The 25321-nt window shown below is 49.3% G+C and overlaps 3 protein-coding genes and 2 non-coding genes across 18 annotated transcripts in view; 2 read left to right on the top strand and 3 right to left on the bottom strand.

Moving 5' to 3' along the window:
- DENND2B (DENN domain containing 2B) overlaps positions 1–11312 on the top strand; it is a 174555-nt gene extending 163243 nt beyond the window's left edge. For 8 of the 11 annotated variants that reach the window (XM_027115444.1, XM_027115450.1, XM_027115445.1 and 5 more), the window contains 6 exons: positions 2192–2340; positions 6421–6931; positions 7914–8025; positions 8783–9022; positions 9915–10001; positions 10532–11311. In XM_027115444.1, the coding sequence (XP_026971245.1) occupies positions 2192–2340; positions 6421–6931; positions 7914–8025; positions 8783–9022; positions 9915–10001; positions 10532–10566 (1134 nt within the window). In that variant the 3' untranslated portion in view covers positions 10567–11311. Of the gene's footprint in view, positions 1–2191; positions 2341–6420; positions 6932–7913; positions 8026–8356; positions 8515–8782; positions 9023–9914; positions 10002–10531 lie in introns of those variants that run through there. The other 3 variants (XM_027115451.1, XM_027115452.1, XR_003434544.1) reach the window with 3 other exon arrangements.
- Positions 11313–17894: 6582 nt separating this feature from the next.
- On the bottom strand, positions 17895–20833 carry RPL27A (ribosomal protein L27a). The gene is made up of 5 exons (XM_027115461.1): positions 20816–20833; positions 20350–20413; positions 19839–19914; positions 18987–19161; positions 17895–18067 (listed from the first exon to the last, which is right to left on the bottom strand). The coding sequence occupies exons 1-5, from the start codon at positions 20816–20818 to the stop codon at positions 17939–17941; spliced, it is 447 nt and encodes a 148-aa protein (XP_026971262.1). The 5' UTR covers positions 20819–20833; the 3' UTR covers positions 17895–17938.
- Positions 18176–18304, bottom strand: LOC113625253 (small nucleolar RNA SNORA3/SNORA45 family). The gene has a single exon (XR_003434592.1). It is a non-coding gene; the product is annotated as a small nucleolar RNA SNORA3/SNORA45 family (small nucleolar RNA).
- LOC113625254 (small nucleolar RNA SNORA3/SNORA45 family) lies at positions 19542–19671 on the bottom strand. The gene has a single exon (XR_003434593.1). It is a non-coding gene; the product is annotated as a small nucleolar RNA SNORA3/SNORA45 family (small nucleolar RNA).
- A 126-nt stretch (positions 20834–20959) lies between the features above and the next one.
- TRIM66 (tripartite motif containing 66) overlaps positions 20960–25321 on the top strand; it is a 61079-nt gene continuing 56717 nt past the window's right edge. For 2 of the 4 annotated variants that reach the window (XM_027115440.1, XM_027115442.1), the window contains exons 1-2: positions 20960–21136; positions 23494–23632. The gene's annotated coding sequence lies outside the window, so the exon portion shown is untranslated. The remainder of the gene's footprint in view (positions 21137–23493; positions 23633–25321) is intronic. The other 2 variants (XM_027115439.1, XM_027115441.1) reach the window with 2 other exon arrangements.

Here is a 25321-nt window from a genome sequence, read left to right on the forward strand (position 1 = left end):
TGAAGGTGGTTGTCTGGGTGCTGGTGGGAGTGGCCCATCGGAGGAAGAGGTTAAAGCAGCAGCAGAGGGAAGGGACAGTCAGACTGTCAGTGAGAAGGCAGGGCGGTGGGATCCAGGGAGAGACTGGCTTTTCAGGAGAGAAGGGCACTTCCTTGTGTAACAGCAAGGAAGGGCCATGGCTTGTAGATTCTGGATTCTCATCTGATGGCTTCAGTTTTCTCACAATGGAAAAGAAGGTCATCCTCCGAGAGTGAGAGGTGGATGTTGGGTTTGAGGAGAGGGAAGAAGAAATAACTTAGTTGCTGCAGGGAGTGGAGAGGGTCTGACTAAAGAAACATTGGGTTTGCTGGGAGTGGCGAATGCCATTTAAGGCCTTTCTTGTAGCATCTTTTCTCCCACGCTCTTTTGGAGGGACTTCCTGCTTCATGCATGACCTGGGGGCAGGACCACCGACCCTACCCTGAGAGCCCAGTAGCATGCCTGGGAGTCAGTCCTTCAGGATGGGGCCCAGCCCGCGCACCAGCCTCGTCTCAACGCTCTGACTTGACTCGCTTACTGTCCCTGAACCCTGCTTCCTTTTGCCTAGTAGACACTTCCCTTCTTCTCTCCTTGGACAACCAAGTTAAGCATCTTGTGCTCTGAGCTGCTGCCCTGACCTCTCAGCCCTCTCAGCGCCCTGTGCAGATGTTAATGACGCCTTTCCCCTATCCTGACACGGAGCTGGTGGGCTGTGATGGTTTAGGCTCATTCAGCCTCACTGGACTGTGATCTCCTTGAGGGCAGGTGAATGAAGAGAGGCCCAGGTCCTGTGAGCTTCCTGTGTGAACTCTCACTCCCTGGAGGAGTCCAGACCCTCGGGGTAGTAGGAGTGGGGCGCTGACCGCATGCAGGCTCTCAGGAGGGAGGCCTGGGGGAGCTTCAGTGTGACTTCTTCCAGGTGGGGCAAGGGCAGGAGGGGTGCAGAGGCCTCTGGCGTGATTGTGGTAAGGGATCCCTTCAGCGCACGTTCACTGAGCACTTTGGGTGTACCCCACATCCTGCTAATCACTGGGCCTTCTGGGGCTTCGCCTTCTGGTGGGAGAGACAGAGTGTAAACAGAACCCTATAAAAGAGACACATCCTTAGGGCAACTTGTGCCCATGTTGCTGCTTCCCTTGGGCCCAGAGGGATGACTACTGAACTAGGAGTTAGAGCTTCACTTGTTTAGACTCTGAGGAACAAATGAGATAAGGCAGGGTGAAGCCTCTTGAGGAGGGTTCTGATACCATAGGGCTAAAAGAGGGCGTGCGTCTTCCCTCCTGGCTCTCAGGAGACCTACACATCTGTGCTGCCCACATACGCTGAGGAAGCAAGGGGAAGCCTAGGCAGGCCCGGGTGAGAGCTGCTTTGGCCTGGCCTGAGCGTCAGCACTTCCTGTTGCTCTCATTGCCAGGGTCAGTTGCCACCCTCCACCCTCATGACTGCCCCCAGGGAAGTGGTCCCTGCGCCACAGCAGCAACCTTCAGAGTGGCCTTGCAACCTCTCCGGAGGGAAGATTGCTAGGTCTGGCCCTGATAAAGAGAGTCCTGCTTCCTGGCAAGGTTGTGGAATGGCCAGCTTGTGTTTCCCTTGTCCCTGACACAGGGATTAGACAAGCCAATAGAGATAGAGGCCAGGACAGAGCCTCTGGAAGGAAACTCTTCCTAGCAGGAAAGGGAGGGGGCATGGCAACAAGGACACTGGCACTGTCTGTCCAGAGATGGGTGAGCAGAGCCACGCGGAGGGGCAGCGATCAGCTGTGGGGCTGGGCAGCGCGGAGCCAAGTCCTTTCCTTGGGGAGACGGGCAGGAGGGCAGGGAGGGCAGTGCAGATGAAGCTGTGTGGCTCCCTGCCTCCCTCATCTGTAAGAGCAGCCAGCTCTCCTCCCCGCTTTCCTGAGAGCCTGGCACATGGCTCTCCAGCTTCTTCCTTCCAGAGCCTCCCCCATGTTCAGTTAGCCCTGTTGCCCACAGGCTGGGCGTCTGAGTACTGTGGGGGCAGAGCTGTGGTCTGAGTGGAGGAGGAGACTGGGTCTTACTACACAGTGGGGTGGGTTAGAGGCCTTGGGAAAGCAGGTGGGAAGGGGAGCCAGCTTCCGGTCGCTTTGTGTACGACCCAGGAGTGGCACCCACCTGATCTGGCTTGCCCCACTTGCCCCACTGTTCTCCTGCAGGTGTTAGAGCTGCGGCGGCCCATGGATTCCCGGCTGGAGCATGTGGACTTCGAGTGCCTTTTTACCTGCCTCAGTGTGCGCCAGCTTATCCGAATCTTTGCCTCACTGCTGCTGGAGCGCCGCGTCATTTTTGTAGCAGATAAGCTCAGGTAGGGCCCAGCAGGTGAGGTGAAGAAGGGGGGGAGGCACATCCACTAATTGATCCAATGTGATTTACGAGCCTAGTATATGCCAGCCAGTCGTATTTGTGCATAGAGTGTGTGTGTATGTGTATGTGTGCGTCTGTGTGTGGTGAGAAAAAGATCAAATGGAGAGGAAAGGTTAGCAGACCCGGGCAGAGAGGATGACTGAGGGAGCAGGGCTTGCGAGCACACAAGATGGCAGGGTTGAGAACCCAATGGAGGACTTGGCTGGAGGGAAAAAGACAGACGCTGCTGCTTTTGCAACGGCCAAGATTGTAGAGGTACAAATCTATTTATGTGGAGGAAGGAAGTAAGAAAGTAAGATTTCTAGCTGATGGCCACATTTCCTCTGGAGGGGGAGGCAAGGCCACCTCTGTGGGATGCTGAATTTTAAGAGAGTGATGAACTTTAGGAAGAGCCACAGTGAGGAAGGGGCAAGGGCATGACTAGGGATAGTATGAGGAGTGCTGAGCCATCCAGTGAGGGGGCCAGTGAGGGTGTCACCTGGAGAAGGCAACTGAATGGACTGACCCAGGGCCAGGCATGTGGGGGTTTGCAGAGAAGGACCAGGTGAGGGTCTTGAGAGTGCTGGGGAGGAGAGTGGTTGTAGGGAGGTTGGCCAAACTAGGAAAGGGAGAAAGAAGCCCAGGGACTGGAGAGGTCATTGAGGCAGGGGAGCTGGATTAAGAAGAATAAGAAAAGAGCTGAACAGATCACAAGTCTTAGTCTGAAATGTTGGCATTTATGATTTTAGAGGCAGAGGAGGTCCAGATGGTTGTGGCCATGGGAGGGGGCGGCAGAAACATCACTGGACATGAGGTGTTCTGGAAGAGGCCGAGCTCTTCTAGGCAGCCAAGGCTTTTTTTTCCTCTTTAAAAGAGCGTCTTAGGGCTTCCCTGGTGGCGCAGTGGTTGAGAGTCCACCTGCCGATGCAGGGGACATGGGTTCGTGCCCCGGTCCGGGAAGATCCCACATGCTGCAGAGCGGCTGGGCCCGTGAGCCATGGCCGCTGAGCCTGCGCGTCCGGAGCCTGTGGTCCGCAACAGGAGAGGCCACAACAGTGAGAGGCCCGCGTACCACAAAAAAAAAAAAAAAAAAAAAAAAAAAGAGCGTCTTAGTCCATTCAGGCTGCTATAACAAAATACCACAGACTGGGTAGCTTATAAACAACAGAAATTTATTTCTCACAGTTCTGGAGGCTGGAAGTCCAAGATCAGGGTGCCAGCCTGGTCACGTTCTGGTCAGGGCCTTCTTCCTAGTTCATAGCTGTCGGCGTCTCTCTGTGTCCTCACATGCTGGAAGGGGGGTTCTTTTTTTATAAGAACACTGATCCCATTCATGAGGTCTCTCATGACCTAAGCACCTCCCAAAGGCCCTATGTCCTAATATCATCATATTTGGGGGTTAGGATTTCAACAAAGAATTTGAGGGGACACAAACATTCAGACCATAGCAAAGGGTATATGTAGGGGATGGGACAGGCAGGGAAAGGATGAGATCTCGACAACACATTGTATAATTTTTCGTCAAAGAACCCATCACGGGGGGCAATAGTTTCTTTAGAGTGGTGGAATTAATTTAGCCATTTAGACGTTTATTAAGCTATGTGCCATAACGTACGCTAGACGCGGATATGAGAGGCAGAAAAGAAGAATCCTCGTCCTGGTTTGTCCCCCAATAAGCCCAGGATCCCTGGGGTCTTTCTTTTGTGTGCATGAGAGGGTCATGAGGAAATGGACTCCCAAATGCCCTCACAGGGCATTGGCGCAGGAACTCAGGGCCACCCTCAGCCCAGAAGAAGTAAAGAGGAGGAAAACCCAGAGCTTCTGGCTTTTCCAGAGAGAGCCAGGTTTAGAAAAGAAGATTGCCCTCCACTTCCCGTCACAGCCTCAGTGTTTCTGTACACCACAGTTCTGTGTGTGTCATGGGCCCATCAGGCCTTGTGAAGGGACCGAGCCGGCAACTGGAACTAGCCAGCTATGGCAGCTCCCTGGGGCCCCGTCTGTGCCTTTCTGCCATCTGTGTTCACTGTCTGCCAGCAAAGCCCCCGCTACCCAGCTGTGAGGCTCTGGTCTGGTCAGACCTTGATGCCCCTAGCAGAGCCTGGACCCCGAGGTTTCTTTTCTTGAAGGTTCCACTCCCTTACCCAGGACAGAGCCTCCTCTTGGCCACCCCCGTGGCCCTCAGCCTGGCTCCAACAGGGCTGTGAATACAGTGATTGTTTCCTGTGGCTTCAGCTGCCTCTGAACACACTCCTGGACCATCTGGGGAGGAAAATACCCCAGGGCCCTGATCTGGCCTGGCTCAGCATTCAAGTCCTGCCAATCTTGGGTCTTAGAAAAGATGTCTTCCCTGCTTGGGGTCTGCCTCTGACTGAAAAGGGGCAGAATAGGCAGCCCAGTGAGGGCACACAGGCCTGGACTGGGGTCAAGGCTCAGTAAGTCCAGCCAGCTCTTGTTCCGTTGCTCACCTTTTAGGTTTTCCACAAGTCCTTGGTCCCTCTGGCCTAGGGAGGGTGTGTGTGTGTGTGTGTGTGTGTGTGTGTGCGTGCGTGCGTGCGTGCGTGTGTGTGTGTAGGTGCGTGCGCGTTCACGTACGCATACACAGGCTCTGCAGTGATCAGCCCTAAGGGTTGTACAAGCCTTCTGCCTCCCAAGTCCCAGGCCCACTGTAAGGCATTGTGGAGCTGTGTTTCCTTTGACCCTGGACAGCCCCTTTCCAGATCTTTTTCAGATGGCTCTCCTTGGGGTGTGGGGAGCTGCTGTCCTTAGGGGAAGGGCTCTCAGGGCCAGGATACCTGTGTCTCTGCCTCAAGGCCCAGCAGTATTTTAGTTGTCCATGGGGTGGTAGGACAGCCAAGCAAGGCACTGGCTGCCAAAACGCTTGTGAATGTCCCCCGAGGTCCTTCTGGAAAGGAGGGGTTGTTTCTGTCATGGATTGGAACCATGTTCTCTGACTGGTGGGCATTAGTCATGAAAGGGTGAGAATCCCTGTTGGAGCTGATCAAGTGGAGCCCAGGGCTTTCATAGCTAATAGGTGGGGCCAATAGATGCGGAGAGACAGGGCGGGAAGGGCAGGCTTGAGAATGAACTTGACTCTGGGCCTCTGTCTCCTCATATGTAATATGGCCCTTAGGGGAGTGCTTTCGACTCCTCTCCTGACGGGTGGATGGTTAAAGCCGGGTGTGTCTCCTGTGTTGACTGGTGACCCATACTATCCCTCAGCACTCACTTCTGTGCCTTCTAGTTAGCATCGGGGAGATTCTCCTTCCCGTCTCCCACTGGTCATTCTGCCTGGCCACCCAGCCCTGTGGTGCTGGAGGCCTGGAGCCCCCCTCTAGGCCAAGAGAAGGATGGCCCCACTGAGGCCTCTGGCTATGTCCTGGAGCATGAGAGGACAGATGGGAGTGGTTAAGAATGGTACCAGCCTCACCTCAGTCAGTGGTCCTCAGTCAGACCACTTTTTCCAATTAGGAGAAGGAGGAATGGATAGAGAAGAAGAATGGTAGAAGTAACACTGGGCTGGGAGACAGGAGAACTGGTTGTGTCCCAGGTGTGCCACTTATGACCAGACTGACCCTGGGTATCAATGGCCCCAGCTGTAAAATGTGGACCTGATAAGATGACCTTCCAGCTGTAGGCCCTTCCAGCTCTTACTATGAATTTGTGATCAGCCCTTGCTCAGGTTACCTTTGTACTCCCTGGCCTGAGCTGATACTCCCACACTAAGGCAGGCCCACCTGTGCATTTGGGTGGCTCTTGGGGGTGTGTATGTGTGTTCAAGTGTCGCTGTGTACCTTTATGACTGTTCCTAGGTAGAGCCACCAAAGAGGGTAGCGCCATTGTCCCTGAGGTCCCGAGCAGTGGCAATGTGGGAGCTTTACCAGTCTGCAAGGTCAGACCCAGGCCCAAGACTCCTTAGCATTTTGTGGCACTGGGAGGTTTAACATGAAAGGATGTCCTGAGCCTGGCCCAGCAGGCTGTAACGCCCCTTCCCCGAAGGTGCTGGGCCTGGGCTCAGTGCTTTGTCTGTCTGTCTGTCTGCCAGTACCCTATCCAGCTGCTCCCATGCGGTGGTGGCCTTGCTCTACCCCTTCTCCTGGCAGCACACCTTCATTCCTGTCCTCCCGGCCTCCATGATTGACATCGTCTGCTGTCCCACCCCCTTCCTGGTTGGCCTGCTCTCCAGCTCCCTCCCCAAACTGAAGGAGCTGCCTGTGGAAGAGGTGGGCCACCTGGGGAGCCAGTGGCGGGGGTGGGGGGGGGGGGGGGGTGGTGTGGAGGAAGGAAGGGACAGAAGGAACAGAAACCCCCAGGAGGGGTGGGGGTGGGGGCCCGAGGCTGCTGGGATCTTCTCCTTTGTGTACCCAGCTCTTATCCTTTCTCCTTGGGAGGTCTTTCCCTGGCTGGAGTTATTCCTGTTATCTGACCCTGGGAATCCAGGAGGGCTGGAGGCCTGGGAAGGGCACTACAGGGATTCGTATAGTGAATCACTGTCCCTCGTGACTCTTTCTCAGGCACTGATGGTGAATCTGGGGTCTGACCGATTCATCCGACAGGTAAGAGTGGGATGCTGCAGAGCATGGCCTGACCCAGGGTGGGTGCTTGTTTGATGCAGAGCACCCAACACTGTCACACACACGACTCCACCTTCACAGCCTGATTGTTGAGCCCTCTGGGTTCCGCATTCACAGAACAGACAAGGGTAGAAAGAAGCTGGTCTGAGAAGTCTTGACCTCAGCAGGATCTGCTGTTCTGGTCGGCATCGTCAGCTTCTGGAAGGCAGTGTGAGTGTGTGAAGAACATGGCCTGGATCCAAAGGCTTGACCTCTGCCCTCTGCCCCCTCTGAGACACATGATCTTGAACAGGCCTCTGAACTTCTCTGAACCAGAATTCTCATCTCTAAAACACGCATGGTGATAACACCTGCCTTGAAATGTTGCTGGAGGATTATACATGACACACAGAATGCAGTGGAATGTAAAGGTTTGCAATCATTGTCAACTTCAAAAAGCCTCTGTTGGTGGTGGAAATCCTCCTGGCTCTCTATAAAGGAACACAACCCAATGCCATAGCCTTTGGGAATGTAGTCTGTTACACACCACTGACAGAGCTACGACTCCTGGGTACCAACGTCACGATGCAGACACTGAACCAGAATACAGAGACAGGCACAACAGCCTCGCCTCACGCCTGAGACACAGGCTGGGCCACAATCTCCCCTCCCCCAGCCAACCATGCTTCCCCCCTGGAGCCGAAGATGGAGGAACTGGGGAGACTTCATCGTGGTGCTGGGGTAGGAAGCCCTGTTGGTCCTGGGCAGTGAATGCCACCTGCTCCACCACTTTTTATCTTTGTGACCCTGGCCAAGTTTCTTAACCTCTCTCTGAGCCTCAGCTTCTCATCTTAAAATGAGGTTGATAATAGTATCAGGGTTCTTGGGAGAATGAAACGAGATTATATATTCAGGCTCTTCAAACAGGGCTGGCACGAAGTTAAGTGCTCAGTCAGTGTCACTGTGCGGTTTCCTTCTCCTGCAGATGGATGACGAGGACACGTTGTTACCTAGGAAGTTGCAGGCGGCTCTGGAGCAGGCTCTAGAGAGGAAGAATGAACTGATCTCCCAGGACTCTGACAGCGACTCCGATGATGGTGAGTGAGGCTTGCCCCAGTTAGAATCAGTTCTGGTCCCAGACTCCCTCTGCTCTGGGCCTGGGCCTGGGCCTCATGGGGCTTGGACCCTGATTCTATGCACCAGACCCTTCTGGCTAGTGAAGCTCAGGTATAGGACCTTGGTCTCGCTTTAGCCTAGAATTCTCTAGCCCCACTAGTGTGGCTCTAGGAGTTGTGGCTTGACTGGGTCTCAGGGGAGAGAAATAGTGTGATATTTTATCAGAGGGAGTTCAGAAACTTAAACATTGGGGCTGCTCCTAGGGTGGCCCAGGCTACAGAGCTACCTCTTGCCTCTAATTCTCTACCTCAGGAAGTTTGGGGAGAAAAACCCTGAAGACAGTTGGCAACCGCAGAGACTCTTCTCGCTGACCAGACACTAGTTATTCCTCCCTCTCAGGCCCTGCCTCGAGCCACTGCAGGAGATGGAGGGAGCTTCCTCTTCCTGTGAAGCCAGGGAAACCACTGAGGGTGAGGGTGTGTGGGGAGTGGCGCTCTGGTCCCTAATCTCCATCTTCATTCATCCAGCAAGTATTCCCCAGCTTCCGTGTTCAGAGCACAGTTTCCGACCTCCTGGCTCAGGAACGAGTTACAAGCCTGGGAGCACAAGAGCTAAGGTTTCAAGAACAGAGAAGTGGTTCTGGCTGGAGTTCCGTCGAGGAGAGGGAGACACCACCAGCTGGAGGCTGGGGATGCAGGCTCTTGACCTGAACCTCAAAGATTTTCTCTTCTCTTCCAGAATGTAATACCCTCAATGGGCTGGTGTCAGAGGTGTTTATCCGGTTCTTTGTGGAGACTGTTGGGCACTACTCCCTCTTCCTGACCCAGAGTGAGAAGGGGGAGCGGGCCTTTCAGCGAGAGGCCTTCCGCAAGTCTGTGGCCTCCAAAAGCATCCGCCGTTTTCTTGAAGTTTTTATGGAGTCTCAGATGTTTGCTGGCTTCATCCAAGACAGGGAGCTAAGAAAGTGTCGGGCAAAGGGTAAGGCCAGGAGAGCCTGGGGTGGGGGGTTCTGGGGGGATGTCAGGAGTCCTCCAACTTTTCTGCTACCCACAGGGCTGAGTAGCCAGGCACTGGTGAGCTTCCATCAGGAAGCTCTTGAGTTATTAGCCAGGGCAGGCCTCCTAACATCCCTTTTCTTCTGAGAGAGACTGCCAAGGGCACCTTCTCCTCCTGCCCCAGTACGTGCATTCAGAAGCCTGGGCACAGGCTGGAGCCACGTGGCAAGAGTGGGGCTTATCTCCACCTATCCCCGCAGCATTCACAGGTCCTTCCTTACTCAGAGAAGAAGACCAGACTGTGCAGTTTAGGGAGTCCTGAGAATCCAGGGTTGAGAAAGCCCCTGAAGAGAACTGAGCTAGCTCACTGTTTTAGGTTGGTGACAGTCTGCCCTCAGAGCACAAAGGTTATCTTATCTCTGTTATTTTATCAGCTCTGCCCACCTTAGGGCTTTTTCATCTCATCAAGACCTTTCTAACCTCAGGGTTATTATTTATTCTGCCCACTAATACTGTCCATTTAGTGTAACAAACCTTTTGAAACAACATGGTAGTGTGGTCTAAAAGGAGCTGGAGAAGGTGTCCACTTGGGGGCAGCTCTGTTACGAGGAGTGGCATCCTCACCATAATGCAGCTCAGGAACGTGCACTGGGAGGCAAGGGGCTCTTGCCATCAGCAGTGAACATGGGCCAGTCTGATAAGCCCAGTCTGAATGGATGAGCCAGTCTGAATTCTGGTAGGATGCTCTTATAATTGCAGATCTTTGGTTTCCCCCTTTTTGGGATCTGTGCCCTTTGGTCTCCCTCCAGGAGGCCTCCCCTTCCCTTCCTGCAATGACTGTTCTCTTCTCTGTTCCTGTTTCTCCTCTTCCCCAGGCCTCTTTGAGCAGCGAGTGGAGCAGTATTTAGAGGAACTGCCAGACACTGAGCAGAGTGGAATGAACAAGTTTCTCCGCGGTTTGGGTAAGTAGCTTTGTCACTAATGAGACATATTCAGCAAGAAGGGAGGGTCTGGGGGAATCTGTACCCCAAACTACTCTAAACCCATGCCAGTATTTATATCGGGGCTGTAGACAGAACAGGAAGAGATCTCATAGAGCCTCACCTAGGTCAGGTCTTCCTGGGTGCACTCCTTCCTGAGTGAGCACAAGGGCCATTAGGACCAGTGAGCTTTCCTCGAGGCTATAAGGGGTCTAACTACAAAAGTGGCAGCACCAGAGTGCCCTTCAAAGAGCTGAGCCAACTAAATCACAGCATCATAGCATGTCTCACTTTAAAAGGAAAATTGAGACCGAAGAAGTTAAATGGCTTGCCCAAATCCATACATGATTAATACCAGTGCTCTAATTAGAGCTCTAGAGTGTTTTCACCATCCTGGATCATACCTAGCTGTAATCCAGTCTTTCTAATCCTTCTCTCCCACTGAGAGGGTTAGGGCTGTTGGAAGAGATGATACTGAAACATTCTCACTCTTGCCCTCCTCTGGCCCACAGGCAACAAAATGAAGTTCCTCCACAAGAAGAATTAAGCCCCCTTTCCCAGTAACAGAGTCCAGTGCCTTGCAGAGCCTGGAGCCTGGGGAGGGGGCCCAGCCTGGGACCCTCTGGGCTGCTATGGCTGCTCTGCCCCCACAGACCCCACCCTCCAAGCCAGCCCACCTCTGCCTTCACAATATCCCAGGATACTGTTTGTAAATAATCTGCTGTAAGCTTTCTTATCTGTTTCTGTAACGAGCAGAGAATCCGGTAAATATTTGCGTATTCCCAAGAGGCCGGGTGCTTTCCTGCCCTGCCCGAGCATGGATGAAGTTTTGCTGGGTGCTGGCGACTGGCCAATTATGTGCAGCTGACTGTCTCAGCCGAACCACTGATCTTCCCCTGGAGGCTCCTGGCCTGCCTGCCTAAGGCCCCTGCTGCCAGTCTCGGGCCCTGGAGAGCAGATGCTGTCTTGTTATGTACAGGACTATTTTTTTTTAATCTTAGAGTTTCTATTTTTTTCTAGTAGTCCCCCTCCCCTAATCCTCTGTTTCTGAAAAGCAAAGACCAATCAACCCCCGTTTGCAGCATGGTACCAGGCTCTTGGGCCTGGCCTTCTCCTATTCCTCCCACCTTTGTGATGGTCAGTGAGTCATGGGAAGCCCACCCCCCAGCTCTGCTAGTGTTCTCTGGGCCCGGCTCCCAGTCAGTGGTAGCCATGATGCGGTACAGGGCATCCCTCCTTCCCATCATCTACGGGTGTTCTCAATAAACAGTGTATAGTTGTTTGGGCCCAGAGCCCCATGTGTTTCTTGGCTTTATTATCTAGAGTTCTCTCTCCAGGGGGATGGGCTGAGGCAGGCCCATCAGGGATGAAACACCTTCATGCAGGGAACTGAGTACTTGATTTAAGAGTTTAGCTTTAGTGTGGGTCACTGACCTCCCCTGAAATTGAGTTCTCTGGCCCGAGCTGTATGACTGCTCTTAGAAGATACCTAATCACTGGTCTAGCTCAGCTTCCCTCTCCAACAGCTAACTGTTCAGATCCTATGTGTTTCCAGTGATGGAAAGAATGTTCATTGCCCCTTGGCTCCACTATTAGGTGAATCTTGACATTTTCCTATTCAGTATGAAGCCCTTAAGACATCATTGGGTATCTTAACACTGGTGGAGTCAAGCCCAGCTAAAGCCAATCCAGGGCTGGCTTATAGCCCTGGCCCATTGTCTACGGCTCTTCCATGTCACTCTGTGAAGTTTTTTTTCCATTGGAAGTCTAGGTGTGCATATAGAAAATTCTGCTATATTCCTTGGAAAAGCAAGGAGAGAAGCAAGGTGGGGAATATGGGTGGCTTAGGCTTTCCACTCACCCAAGGCCTTCACAGAGCTGAGACCTTGAAAATTCCCAGGATGAGGCATTAAGCTGGAAGTCTCTTCATTGGTATTGGCTTTGAGTCTGGTGGATTTGAATCATAGAGTGAAGTTTTCCTGTCCTTCCACCTTAGCCTGCTTGTTAAACAGAAGATGATCCCTTCCTGAATCCCCTTTCCTTCTTTTCCCCATCTCCACTGAGCCCTGCACAGGTCCCAACCTGTCCGTGGTTTGGGGTTGCTGTCTGCCTCATAAAGCAAAGTAGAGGGTTTGTCTTCTGGGAAGACAAATTCGTCTTCTCCTCTGAGAAAGCCTCTTACATAGTTGGCTTTGGCATCTTCCAGGAATAGGAGGGCAGGGATTGAGGCCTCATGAGGCTGGGTTTTCAGCTGAGGTAGAGAGAGAAGACAGTGGTTATAACTGGAAAGTCCAGAGTAGGGTGTTGTTACCTCCAGAACTTGTCACTGTTAACTCATCCTGTGAGTCATAGAAGTGGATTCCTTAATAAAATAATAGTTTACAAAAGGTGCTATTTCTTTCTCCTTTCCTCTCCCTCTCTTTTTTAATGTGGCTCCACAGAATCCTCGACATGTGATCAGATCACAAGGTATATAGATGTAAATTATTATTTTTAAAAATCTGTAACTTGTATGTAGCTTTAAAGTACAGTGCATTTTAACCCTAGGGGTTCCCGCCTCCTCCCATGGCCACAGCTCTCATCCCAATCTAGAAAACCGATATTGGTACACAGTGCCTTGGAATGGGCTGTAAGGGCCCGTACAGTGACTGCTCTGTGCCTCGCCCAGAAGTCTCACCTGGAAGGTAGAGGAGGGTGTGTCTAGGGGGCCTGGTTTGGGGTTGACAAAAAGTATGTAGGGCTCCTTTCCAAGTTCTGCTTTCACGTGATCTCTGGACACCTAAACTGATGGTTCTCAATCCTAGCAGATGCAACACTCTTTCTCTATAGCAAATACTGTTAACTCTCCCTTTTACTATCCTGAAATGAAATTCATAGATAATGTAACCTACCTAAACACATCTTAACTGTAATATAGTCTTAACCATAATATAAAAGGGGAGAAATAAAAGGAAAAGTATTTTGTCATAAAATAACATGTACTTAAAATATGTGAATGCTTGGGCACAACTGTATTATAAGATATAATTAAGTCAGATGCTTACGCCCGTACACAGAATTACTGTGAATGCAACAGCTACACATGCAGAAAAGGTGTTGAATTAGCAACTCAGATTCTACTAAGTGGGTGTTAACCACTTAGTAAGAGAGTTTTCTGAAATGAACCATTTTTGGCAATATTCTAAACAAAACACATTTTGAGCTTCCCCTGATTTAAACAATAGTTGGAATCCTGGAAAACTGAGAAGTATATGAAACCTGCAAAAAACAAAAACAAAACAAACACAAAAAACCAATAACACATCTTTTTGATTCTGATTGTGTGTAAAACGAAGGTAGGTTCTAAGCTAGGTTTTCCTTTGCTGTTTAGAGCAGCAGTCCCCAGCCTTTTTGGCACCAGGGACCAGTGTCACGGAAGACAGTTCTTCCAGGTAAGGGGTGGGGCTGGGGGGTGGCTCAGGCAGTAACGTGAGCGATGGGGAGCAGCAGAGGCGGCTTTGCTCACTTGCCCACTGCTCCCCTCCTGCTGTGCAGCCCAGTTCCTAACAGACCGCGGACCCCTGGTTTAGAATCAACCCATACATTGCAGGACATCAAGCATCTCTGGTTGCTTCCCTTCCATAATTGTGACCAAAAATGCTCCCGTACCTTTACAAAATGCGCCCCACCCCCCCCACCCCCACCCCCACCCCGAGGATGGTGTCCACACTACTGAAAATAACAGTGCTTAGACAGTGCCTTTCTGGGAAATTGCTCAGGGGCAGCGCAATGCTGTCTCCTCTACCAGAAGTCCCAGTGCCTATGAACTGTCAGCCCTCCTCCATTCTGGAGTTAAGAAAGGCCCTGGGGTTTTCTCCAGTAATCGGTCTGGTAACTTTTAGAGCAGAGCAGGGCAGGTTGCGCCATTACATCTTTCTAAATGCTCTTTTCAGTAAATTACCATGCTCTGGTAAACACAATGTTGAAATGAGAAGTATGGGCTTTTTAAAGGCAATATTTTGGAATGCTCTTGGAAAGCAACTGTGGTTCACGCTGGATGGTATGTGGAATTAGGACCCCAAGAAAATTATTCTAATATCACAGATCAGTTTAAATTGTGTTAAAAATAATACCCTTTGTTTTGCAAATAAGACTTATAACTCACCTTGTACCCCAAAGGACTGATTTATAAGGATACATAAATTGGGGTTTTTTATTTTTTAAAACCAACTTTAAGTGGAAATGAAAGTAAAACAAAAACTGGGCTGCAAAACAGAGCCAGAAATGAAACATACACTTAACCTATATTCTTCCTAGGGGCGACACACAAAATTAGTTTCTAGAGCCACACAGTGTGGCATTCGAAAACATCTTGAATTTACTTGCCTATGGGCTGTGGGGGTGGGTGTAATTTAAAAGGTCATGAAGTTCTAGAATAAGAGAAAATATTACTTTTCAGCACTGACAAGCTACCATAACTTGTAGTTAAAGTTGTCTATTTATATTGCTTTTTAACGTGAAAGTAATATGCATTTGGTTAAGGAAGAAACAAACTACCAAAGCATACATCATCTTCCTCATCTCCCAAAACTCATGAGGAAAAAATCCCTTCTGCATTGTTCTTCCAGAACCTTCCCATGCACGTACAAGTTTTTTGTTTTGTTTTGTTTTAATCCCAAAGTACGTCGAACACTCATTATCTTTTAACGGCAACGTAATCTGAGAGATATGGAAATTCCCATCTTGAAAGTGCATCAAAAGGCCACAGCTTCTCTTCTTCCGCGCAGCCAAAGCGGAAATTGAGTGCGGCGAGGCAGGCGACCTAGGCTGTGCGCCCACCACGCCGCACTTGGACACTGGCCGGGTTAAACCTCCCGCCTCGTCCACGCGCCACGGGCCAGCCCCGCCCCCTGCCGGAAATGGCGGATCGGCGCCTATCATGCTTCCGGCCCTGGGGTGGGATGGGACAAAGATCAAAGTGACGCCGGAACCAGAACCTCACACCCTCAGGAAGTGGCTCAGCGGCTAGGGAGAGGAGAGCGGCTGTGCGGTGCGGACGGTTTGAGTGCGCCAAGGACGTCGGGCGGTAGGGACCAACGAGAGCGGCTGCTAGGGCGCCAGCCTCCACAGGGCTCCAGCCGCTGGCATCCCGGTAACCTCCCACCCCGCAGCGCAGGTACGCGAGCGCTGCCTGCCTCCCGCCGGTGGTGCACGCCTTTGGCTGCTTTTCATCCCGGGCTGGCTGCTACCGGGCTAGTTAGCCATCGCATAGTAATATTTATTTGAATTGAAAAGTTAAAATCCTATTTAGCTGGTTTTGACAATGAGGGCTTTTGCAAATTATGTGGCGGACATTTCCCATAAATTGTAAGTCACAGTGGCAGCTCCGAGGTTTGAATAACAATGTATTTAAAGCACATACATTAATTATTAGGCTAGAAATATACTTAGCAATTCAAGCTGATAGAGAATTTAGCCGTTAACCTGAGTTAGGGGGCACCTGTTAAGTTATGGGGCACCTGCTCCCCCTACATGGGAGAATCTCATCAACACCGTGCACTTATCATCGGCCACTAAAGAGGCAGTGGCAGTATGGGTCTCTGTGCCTACCGGACAGGCTAATCAAAGCTCGACAGTCTAATGCATGAACTTTTCCTATGCATCGGCTATATTACGTATCTCAGCATTGGCACGTTTCACTCTCAGATATAAAACCAAAGCGTAAGGTTTGCCTTTGGTCCTATGAAAGATAAGCACTTGCTCTAGGTCCGTATCCTCCATTATCTTGAACATGTTTGGCTTTTCACCAGTAACCCAGCTTCCTTTGGCAACAGTATTACCTGGGAGTAATCAGAGCATCTGCCCAGTTATTACCTGTAGATAATGGTGAGTGAGCAAGCCAGAACATGGCAGCTCACACAGATCAGCAGCTATACTCTTGAGGCATCCTCCCTATTCAGAATGGCTGTACTAGTGACTGACTTTCATACTTAGCATCCATGTCCAACAGCAGCACCTCCATATAGGATTGGGATGAGCATTATCCCACCCAGTTTCAGGACAGTTATACTGCAAGGTTCTAGCAATGAAACCTTGGAGGAAGCTAGCCATAAAGGGACTGACCACCTATCCTCCCCCTAAACCATATTTTGCTGCCAGCCCCACCCCAATTCAGTCACCAAGTCCTGTCTGTCCCTTATGTCTTCTGAATCCTGTCTTCCATCCTCACGGTCCCGCCTCCAGCCTTCCACTGTAGCCTTGTGCCCTTAAGCTACAGCCGGGCCAGAATAACTGTTCGCTCCATGCTCCTCTCCCATATAACACCTCCCAACTTGCCTAACCTTTCCAAACTGGGTTTCCTAAATGCATGTTTGCTCTTTCCTGTGTTTAGACCACTTTCCCATTGACTGAATCACACCAAGGTTAACTGACTTGTCTGCTCGGGTAATAATGGTTCACTTACATGCTGGTTACTAAGAGCGAAACACAAAAATTTAGTAAATGCTTTCCATCTTACTTAATCCACACAATCCTCAAGTAGGTACGTTTACCTAAATTTAAAGATGAGAAAACTGGACTAAGCCTAAGTCACACAGCTATTAGGTTTAGATATAAATTTCAAATCCGGCCTGAATCTTAAGACACTGTATTTACACATTTATGTACCTTCAGTGTCTAGAAGGCATTGAAGCTTCCCTATTATAAGTCCTCCAAAAGACATTAAGGGAAACCCGATTTTTACCTTTCTCCACCAGTACCAACAGAAGATGTTAATGATCGTTATTAGCTTATCCAGCTGAGTGCCTTCCTGACACCTTTAACTCTCCATTATACAAATCAATTACATTTCCTCCCCTGTCTTTCCTTACATTTGACCATCCCCAATATCTTCTGAAGGCTGTCATGACAAATTAGTCTCACAGAAAGTCATAGTTCCCAGTCTATTTATGATCCCACAAAACAATACAGAAACCACCCTCTACCAAACTAAACATGTAAGTAGAGTTTTAGGAGGCTTAAGTGCCATCTTAACTATTCTTTGGTCAGGGTTCTAGACTGCAAGTTCTATTATGGGCCAAAAAACTTTCAAAATCTTGGAAAACTATACCAAATTATAATTTACCAGGATCTAAGACGGTCCTATCTGCACACAAGCATTGCTCATCTTCTTGGTTTTGCAGGAGGTAACAAACCCTAGGAAACCTGATTCTGGTTTCTGGCCTTTTAGCATTCCCCAAATTTCTCTATTAGATACATTTCACGCTGGAAGGAAAATCATTAGCATTTCATGACGTTATTTCTTTGAACATGAAGACTCCTATGCACAAGGACCCATAAATCCTGACAACTGCTTTCTAGAATCCAAACCACTCTGATGTGTAAAAGCCCTGGTGTGTTTAAAATTCAGACTGTTGGGCCCCATTCCAACATTTTGATTATCAACAGAATGGTTTGGTCTGAGATGAGGAAGCCAGGTGTAAGAACCTTAAACTGACGAAGTAAGTCCCAAAGAACCACTTCTATCCTACCACTGACCCATCTTTCCAACATGACTCATCAAAGTCTTGTAAAGATCATGAGTTTTCCCCCTTGACATGGAACAATTAAGGGCACATTGTCCCACTCATTTATAAAGTCAGAGCACACAATGCCAACAGGCCTTTCAATGGTATGACGGCACCAAGAGGTATCATTCTCGCTTTGTAAGTGAGAAGCCTCAAATTAGGTAACCAGCCAAGGCCTTATTCTCAGTGTTGGTGCCATCTCTTCCATACTTTGAGGGGAGCTGGTGGAAGAGCCCAGGTCCTCAAACCCTTACTCCTAGAACCTGTTAGGTGGGTTTCTGTACAGGTAGGGAGGTAGAAGTGCCAAAGAACCCTCACTCAGACCAGAAGAGAAAAGCACTTGTTATCATTTAATGAATCTCCCACCACGTGGCTTCAAGCTACCAGGACACAAGCCCCACCAACACCCTTAATCTTCTCCTCAGCTCTTCTGCTGAAGAATTTGGCCTTCACGATGACAGGCTGCTTTGGGAGCTTTCCCTTCCCCAGAACTTTGTAGTAACCCTAGAAGAACAGAGAAAAGGGTTTATAATGCACCGTGGCAGTCACCAACTCTGTGATGGGTACGAAGAAAAATGCCTACCAATCCACTCCATCTAGGGGCCAGGGAGGGCATGTTTCTGATCTGGGCACTCCCGGGGGCACTGACTGCCCTCGCCAGTGAATCAAGACCAGCAGATTCTCTCCGAGGACTCTAGCACACCAGGACAAGAGCTGTCAGGATGTGACTCTAGTCTCGGGCAGAGCTCAAACCCTTTCTCCTATTCAATTACGACTTGATAAGCAAAAAAGGAAAATCACATTTCCAGCAATGCTCCAAGTCATGGTCATCAGAATTGCTCAAAGAAAAGGCTGAGAAAGGGAAATTTAAAACTTTACTGAAAGCCCCCTCAGGATTCCCACCACCTCCATACCCACAGTGGGTAAGACTGACACAAGGACCAGAACTCCTAATGATATATAAAAATGCTTTTTTTGGGGGGGGGGCGGGGGTTCTCTTCAGATAATGTCGGGCCTTAAATAACAATTGAACATATTAGGATTTTTTTCTGTAAGAAACATAAAGAGCCAAGGGCTGTGCCTCATGCAGTCTTGTGTAAAACAGACCAGAGCCAGCTGACCTAAATTACTACCAATAGTTCAGGTGAGAAACCCGTACAAATCAGGGCACTGACACTAGGAATAAGATAACCGATCGGAAAACGTTCAAGTGAAAAATGAAGTAAATGAATGAGGGAGTGGAAGAACTACTCTTCAAATGTTTTGCATGAATCACAATTGAACAAGAGTTCAATTTTGATCAGTAAGTACCCGTGGAAATGCTATGGAAAGTGGAACTGTCTAGTAGGTATCTGGGTATAGACTTTAGGTGCAAGTATATTATCCAGAATTTTGAAAGTTAAAAAATATTCAATTCACTCACCGATCGCACCACATCAATGATAGGAGCAGCTCCAGTCTTGTTCTTGGCAGCATTTACCCGTGTCTGCTCACTGACCAAGGTCCACAATTTATCAAGGTTGACAGTTGGGCAGAAGCTCTGGTTCCTCTTTAAGTGGTAATGCCTCATACCAACTTTCCCAAAGTATCCTGGGTGACTGAGAAAAGAAGGCAACCATTTCCATTACCTCACTCCAACTAAAAAGCTATGTTTACCATCTCCACAGTCCATCTCCCCCCATTACAGTGTAAGGTGTGCACTCATGCACAAGAGTGACAAAGCAGGTACTCCCCTTCTTGAATAAAACAAATCTTTAAAAAGCCACCAAAGACTATCGGGTGGAAAAGACTAGCCTTATTTCACGGAACCAAAGTAAGTCACTGAGAAAGTCAGAGGCAGTGCCAAGACTAGGATTCAGGTCACTTGACAGCTTCCCCACACTCCTGTAACACAGGTCTCCTAAACAAATAGTTAAAACACAACCCCGCTAATTTGTGGGCGTTAAACGGATCTAACAGTTGTGTAAGTCAATCTGATGCATGTCACTAACCCGGTGACTGACTATGCCACGAGGGCCACAGCCAGTGAATAAGGTCAGCAGTTTCTCTTCGAGGACTCTAGCACACTAAGGCAATAGCCGATACCCAAGCGTGACTCTAGCCTCGGTGACAAGTTCTCAGTTCACATCAAATATTAACTTGACGAAACCCAGCCACAAGCAAGGTTTCTGAGTGGTAAGAGCCTTGCTTCCCGTTGAAGATGTTCTTAACTACTCTCTACCCCTAAATCCAAAGCTGTCAGTGTCAGGAAAGGCAGGGTCCGAAAAACACTCACTATTTGTCGAAGTTGATCCTGTGGTGATGCATGCCACCAGCATTACCGCGGCCTCCCGGGTGCTTCCGGTGTTTGCCTGCAGAAACACAAAGCTACATGGCTAAAATAGCCTTCTCCAACCCCTCGATATTACTTCTCGCAAAAGCATTTCCCCATACCTCTGTGCCTTTGCTTAATACTCCTCTTCCAGCAATGCTGTTCCTTCAAGACTCTGGGATGATCATCACTCTGCAGTGTTCCACCTCACAGCACTAACACAGTACTCCATACCTTCAACCAATTCAATACTGGACCCCGCTCAATTTCCAACCCCCCAACTGACGTGAAATTCTCTAAAACTGGAGTACTAGAGAATTCTCAAAGATAAAGCCAACAGCTAATGATCAAATTCAATCCGACTCGACCGCCAAGAGCTCTAACTAACCCACTTCTCTAAGTTACCTACTTACTGACAAGCTAGCACCATGCAGAGATAGCCCAAGGCCGACCAGGATGTGGAGACAGTACTTACCGATGCGGCCGTGGCCGTGGCTCACGTGCCCCCTAAGTTTCCGGGTCTTCCTTAGTCTGGATGGCTGTGTGGGAAAAGGTGCTTGGTGATAAGGCCTAAGGGAAGAGGGGCAGGGGCCGAAGCTTGCCAGTCTGTGAGAGGCCTATAGGCCTGGGGATCAAGGATCTGCTTTGGTGCACCTTCAGCAAAGTCGAGATTACGGCTTGGCCCGGGGCCGTGCGGCCTCATCAGGGAGGCGCCCGGGAACCCCGGACCGCGTGTCTCGAGAAACCGAACCGCAGGATGAACACGCGGCCCCAGGCTCCCCGCCCCGCCCCGGACCCACGCCGGCTACCCCGCCCTGCGGCTGGCCATGCGCGGCCTGGAGGACCGGGCCAAGCTCGGGAGTAGGTGGCTGGGGTGCAAGGTGAGTAAAGATCGCGACCTAGGCCAGCAACTATGCGGACGCATCAGAAAAATCACCTACCATGTCAGCGATCGAGACGAAAAAGGAAGGGCTCTGCAAAGTCTCGCGAGCTATCGAGCTCGGGGGCGGAGCCAACGCCTCACTTCCGGTCCGGAGGCCGGGCCGCGGGCGGAGCTTTTTTGGCGTCGCGGGTCTTGAGCTGCTGCGGGTTTTGCTGTTTCCACTTCCTGTGGGGTGAACTCTCCGTCAGAGAGTTGTTCCGGAGGCTGCGGGGGCCGAGAGCCTTCTCTGTGCTGTCACGCGTGCGCTCGGGTTCAGAGGCGGAGCGCTGGCGCGGAAGGCGGGGCTTGGGACGCTGTAGTGCACGCAGCTGGGGTCCAGGTGGGCCGGGCGCTTTTCCCAGGGACACGGCCCAGGAACCTGCTGGGGCCACTGTATTTCTCTGCTGCTCACCAACCGCCCCATCCTGAGCAGCCCCATGCGTCTCGCTGTGTTTTTGGTGGTCGGCTCGGCTCGGGCGGTAGCGGTTGCTTGCTTGTCCCTTGGCCGCAGTGAGAAATCGCAAGGTCCTGTTTGACCCTGTGTGCCCACCCGATGTCTCTTCCTGCTCCCTTTATTCCTGCTCCCTTTAAAGTCTTTCTAGATGTCTCTACCACTCTCCGGGACCTTCTCGCCCACACTACTGAGTGGGCTCAAGGTCTTCCTTTCTCCTTTGCTCTTGTGCTGTCGTCCCGGTCGTCCTCAGTTGGAACAACCTGAGTTCAGGGACCTCTACGCCTGGTCGCTTTAGGGTTCTTTATTCTCCAGACCCTGTAAATCTTCTACCTGCCACATTTTAATTTTCACTGCAACCTACTTGGCATGCCCGTGACCCCCTCCTCTCCTGGACCAGAGAACCCCTGCTCGATCTGGACTCTATGCAAGGGTCTCCTCTTGTAATACTTCTCTGACCCATTCAGCCATAGTTGCTCACCTCCCCCCACTGTGCCACCTCAAAATCTAGTACAGAGCTCTTATGTAATTGTTGATCCACATTTGTCTTTCCTACTAGACCAAATTTCTTAAAGGCTGGAGGATTACTTTCTTTTATCCATGGACTCCTAGCTCCTAGCATGTAGTACATGTTCAACAAATGATCGTTAAGTGAATGAATGCACCTACCCTCACCTCCCTTTCTCAACTAAAGTGCAGGAGACCTCCTTTCCGTCTTAAGTCTCAGCCAATGTTCAAGATCACATTCCCTCAGTCACTCAGTGTGTGTTTGGGTATATTTTCTGTGCCTTGTTCCCTTCAGCTAAAATACATTTTAGCTAAAATATCCTAAATTCTCCCTGTTTCTATTTATTACCCTTGCTCTTTCCTTTTCAGCCAAGCTCCCCAAAAGAATAGTCAACAAATCCTGTCCATTTGCTAGCTTCCCATTCATTGTTTAATCCACTGCAGTCTAGCTCTCAGCCCCATTATTTCAATGAAATTGCTCTTATGGAGGTCATCAATTAACCAAACACTGAACTGTATGTACTCTTCCTCATACCACTTATTCTTTGTTGTACTTTACCCATTTGACTTCTTTTTCTAACTAATCTCTTGCCCTCCTCCTATCTTTCTGGCTACTTCTCTGTCTTCCTTTCAGGTTCTTCTATATTTGTCCACCATTTAAGTATTGGTGTCTTCAGCCTTCTGTCCTTGCCTCTCTTAACTTTTCATAGTACACAGTGTTCTTGGGTGAACTCATCTTGGGTGGCTTCAATTCACATCTCTGTTGCTGAGCTCCAGACTCATATATTCACTTAATTTCTGGTTAGTATCCCTTGGACATTCTAAGACATCCTAGATAGACATATCCAAATACTTTGATCTTCCCGGTTCTCTGGTGTCTTCTTTATTCTGTAGCTTGGTGAGCAGCCTTGTCCACCCAGATAGTGATGTCAGGGAGACTTGAAAATGGTCCCCAAGCATTCTTTTCCTCTAATACGCTGTCACCGTGTCTTTTTTTCTATACCTGTCTCTCAAATCTGCTTTCTCCTCTTTAGCCCTCGTGCCATGGCCTTCATTAAGGCCCTCATCTTCTGTCTTATCTGGAGTTCGGCACCCTCCTGTGATCACCCTGCCTGTATTCTAACCCTCCTCCAATCCGTCCATCCTTCACACCTCTGTCAGTCTGATCTTCCTAAAACATGACTCTCATCCTTTCACTTACTTGATCAAAAAGTGTGATAGCTCCCTATTACCAGCAGAATACAGCCCACTTGCCTTTCCAAACTAACCTTGGCTTCTTCCCTGCACAAGCTTTCTACTGCAGCCAAACTTGGTACATCCCTTCTACCTTTTTTCCTGTGCTAGTGCCATTTCTCATGCCTGGAGTACTCATCTTCTTTCTGACCAGGTGTCCTGAAGCTTCCTCAACCTTTAAGCCCTACCTTACATTCTGCTGTTCCCAGAACACTCCAGCCCACAGTGAGAATAACCAAATACACCTTGCAGTTTACAAAATGTGTCTGCCTGAGAGGTCAACTCTACTAGTCCCATTTTATGAATGAGAGAGTTGAGGCACAGAAGGTTGACTGACTTGCCAGAGGCTATAGAGCTGCTAAGATATAGAGCCTGGGCCTAGCCTTTAGTCTTTTTTCTCCAAATCTCCTGCTTTTACCTTAGCATCTCCTCCCTCTCTGACCTCACAGCATTATGGGCTTCATCACTCTTTCAGTCCTTAATCACATACTGTCTGTTACCAGCAGAAAGAGAGGCCTTGAGAGTTGGCGGCAAGGCCTAAGAAGAGATCGTCCTCTATTTGACATCAAAACTGGCCAGTAAGTGCACAAATGATGAGCTGAGCTACCTAGAAACTACCCTTGGGAAGATGGTCTGTGAATGGAGGTAAGCTGGGCAGAGTTTTGGGAATGAAAGGTTACCTTCAGGTGTCTAGTAAATAGGGACTGAAGTAAGGACCAAGACTGCCCAGGGCATGGAGGTAGAGTCTGGTTGATGGGACACTGCTTCTGGATAGTTTTGTCAGGTTCCTTGGTTACAGAGGGGCTGCATCCTATCCTTCAGGCCATCCTTCTGAATGGAAGGCCTCCCTGAGCAGACTAGTACTCTGTGTTGGGTTCTGTGCTCACCTAACATTCTCCTCATTGGTGGTTTGATCTCCAGGGTAGGGGGAGTGCCCTGGACAGTTGTCTGGTTTTGGTTTTCTAGCCAGCTCCCTCTTCTTCCCAAGGAAACCATGTAGCTTTAACATAAGGCTCCTGTGGGATTTGTCATTGTGGGTCAGCCAGCTCTGAGAGAGCAAACAAAGCTGAATTCTGTATATAGCAGCCAGACATGAGGCACTAGGTGATCTGTCCCTCCTCACCAGGCACACGCGGCGTGATGGTGGACCTGACCCGTAAGAGGCCTCTTTCTCTGTGGCATCTCTTCTGAAGTAAAACATGGCCTTGTGACATCTCAGACATCTGGGCTCCCCCAGAGGGTCAGGGCCTCAGAAAATGCCTGTGAAATGAGCAGAAGGGAGAGGATGCCAGACAGCCGCCTGGTGAGGCAGGTATATGCAGTGCTGACCTTTTTGCTCCCTCAGCCCTCTCTCCAGGTGGCCTTGTAAACATACTGCCACCCTGAAGAGGGCCCTGTGGTCCCTCTCTCTTCCTCTCCTCTCTGGGAGCCTGATTTCATCAGCAGTCCTTCAGACAGCAACAACAGCATGGGTGCATCCAGCCTTGTTTTCTTGCTCTCCACCTTTAGACTTGGACATTTGGAAATATTATGTTGCTTTCCTTTTTCAAGTAGAAGATTGTCAATTTAAGATGGGAAGAGTCAGGATGTCGTTTCTAAGTGAGAATTTGAGAAAAACTCAGAAATCCAAATTTACTTCAGAAAGAATTTTAAAACTTATATGTAATAGACAAGACAGTAAAACATGAAAGAAAATTTTTTTTAAAAAAAAGTGTAAACATCTCAAATTATAATACCTTACAATGCTGTTTTCATGTCTGAATATTACCTTTCAGTTTTTATTTACATCTAGACATAGCTATCTGCAAAGCTGATGATCATAGTATGCAAATCCTTTTGTCTTCTGCTTCTCGTTTAATACTATTACATTTTTTCTGTATCACTACCCAGTATCCATGATTATTATTTTTAACAGCTGAAGAGTAATTTATCTTCAGCACATACTATAATTTACTAAGCCATTTTCTCATGTATTTTGTTTCCTTGTTCTCATTGTGTTTTTTGCTATTGGAGAAAATGATGCAGTTAACATTTGTGTATTTGTGGCTTTTTTCTTCTTCTGTTGAATAACTTGTCTAGGATAAATTCCCAGGAGTGAGATTGCTGTATTATAGGGTATAAACATTTTTATGATTCATTTTATGTTGCTATATGTGTGTATATATATATATATTTTTTTTTTTTTTTCCAAATGGATTGTACCTGTACGAATTTATGCACCAGCAGCATGTATAGTTTCCAATTTAAACTACACCAGGTTCAGGGTTTTTGTTTGTTTTGTTTTGTTTTTGCTTTTATCAGTAGTTTTTGATATACGGCAATATGGCATTTAGG

This window comes from Aethalodelphis obliquidens, unplaced genomic scaffold (assembly GCF_003676395.1).
Source record: "Aethalodelphis obliquidens isolate GAN/ISIS:26980383/991018 unplaced genomic scaffold, ASM367639v1 scaffold14, whole genome shotgun sequence".
Classification (NCBI taxonomy): Eukaryota; Metazoa; Chordata; class Mammalia; order Artiodactyla; family Delphinidae; genus Aethalodelphis; species Aethalodelphis obliquidens.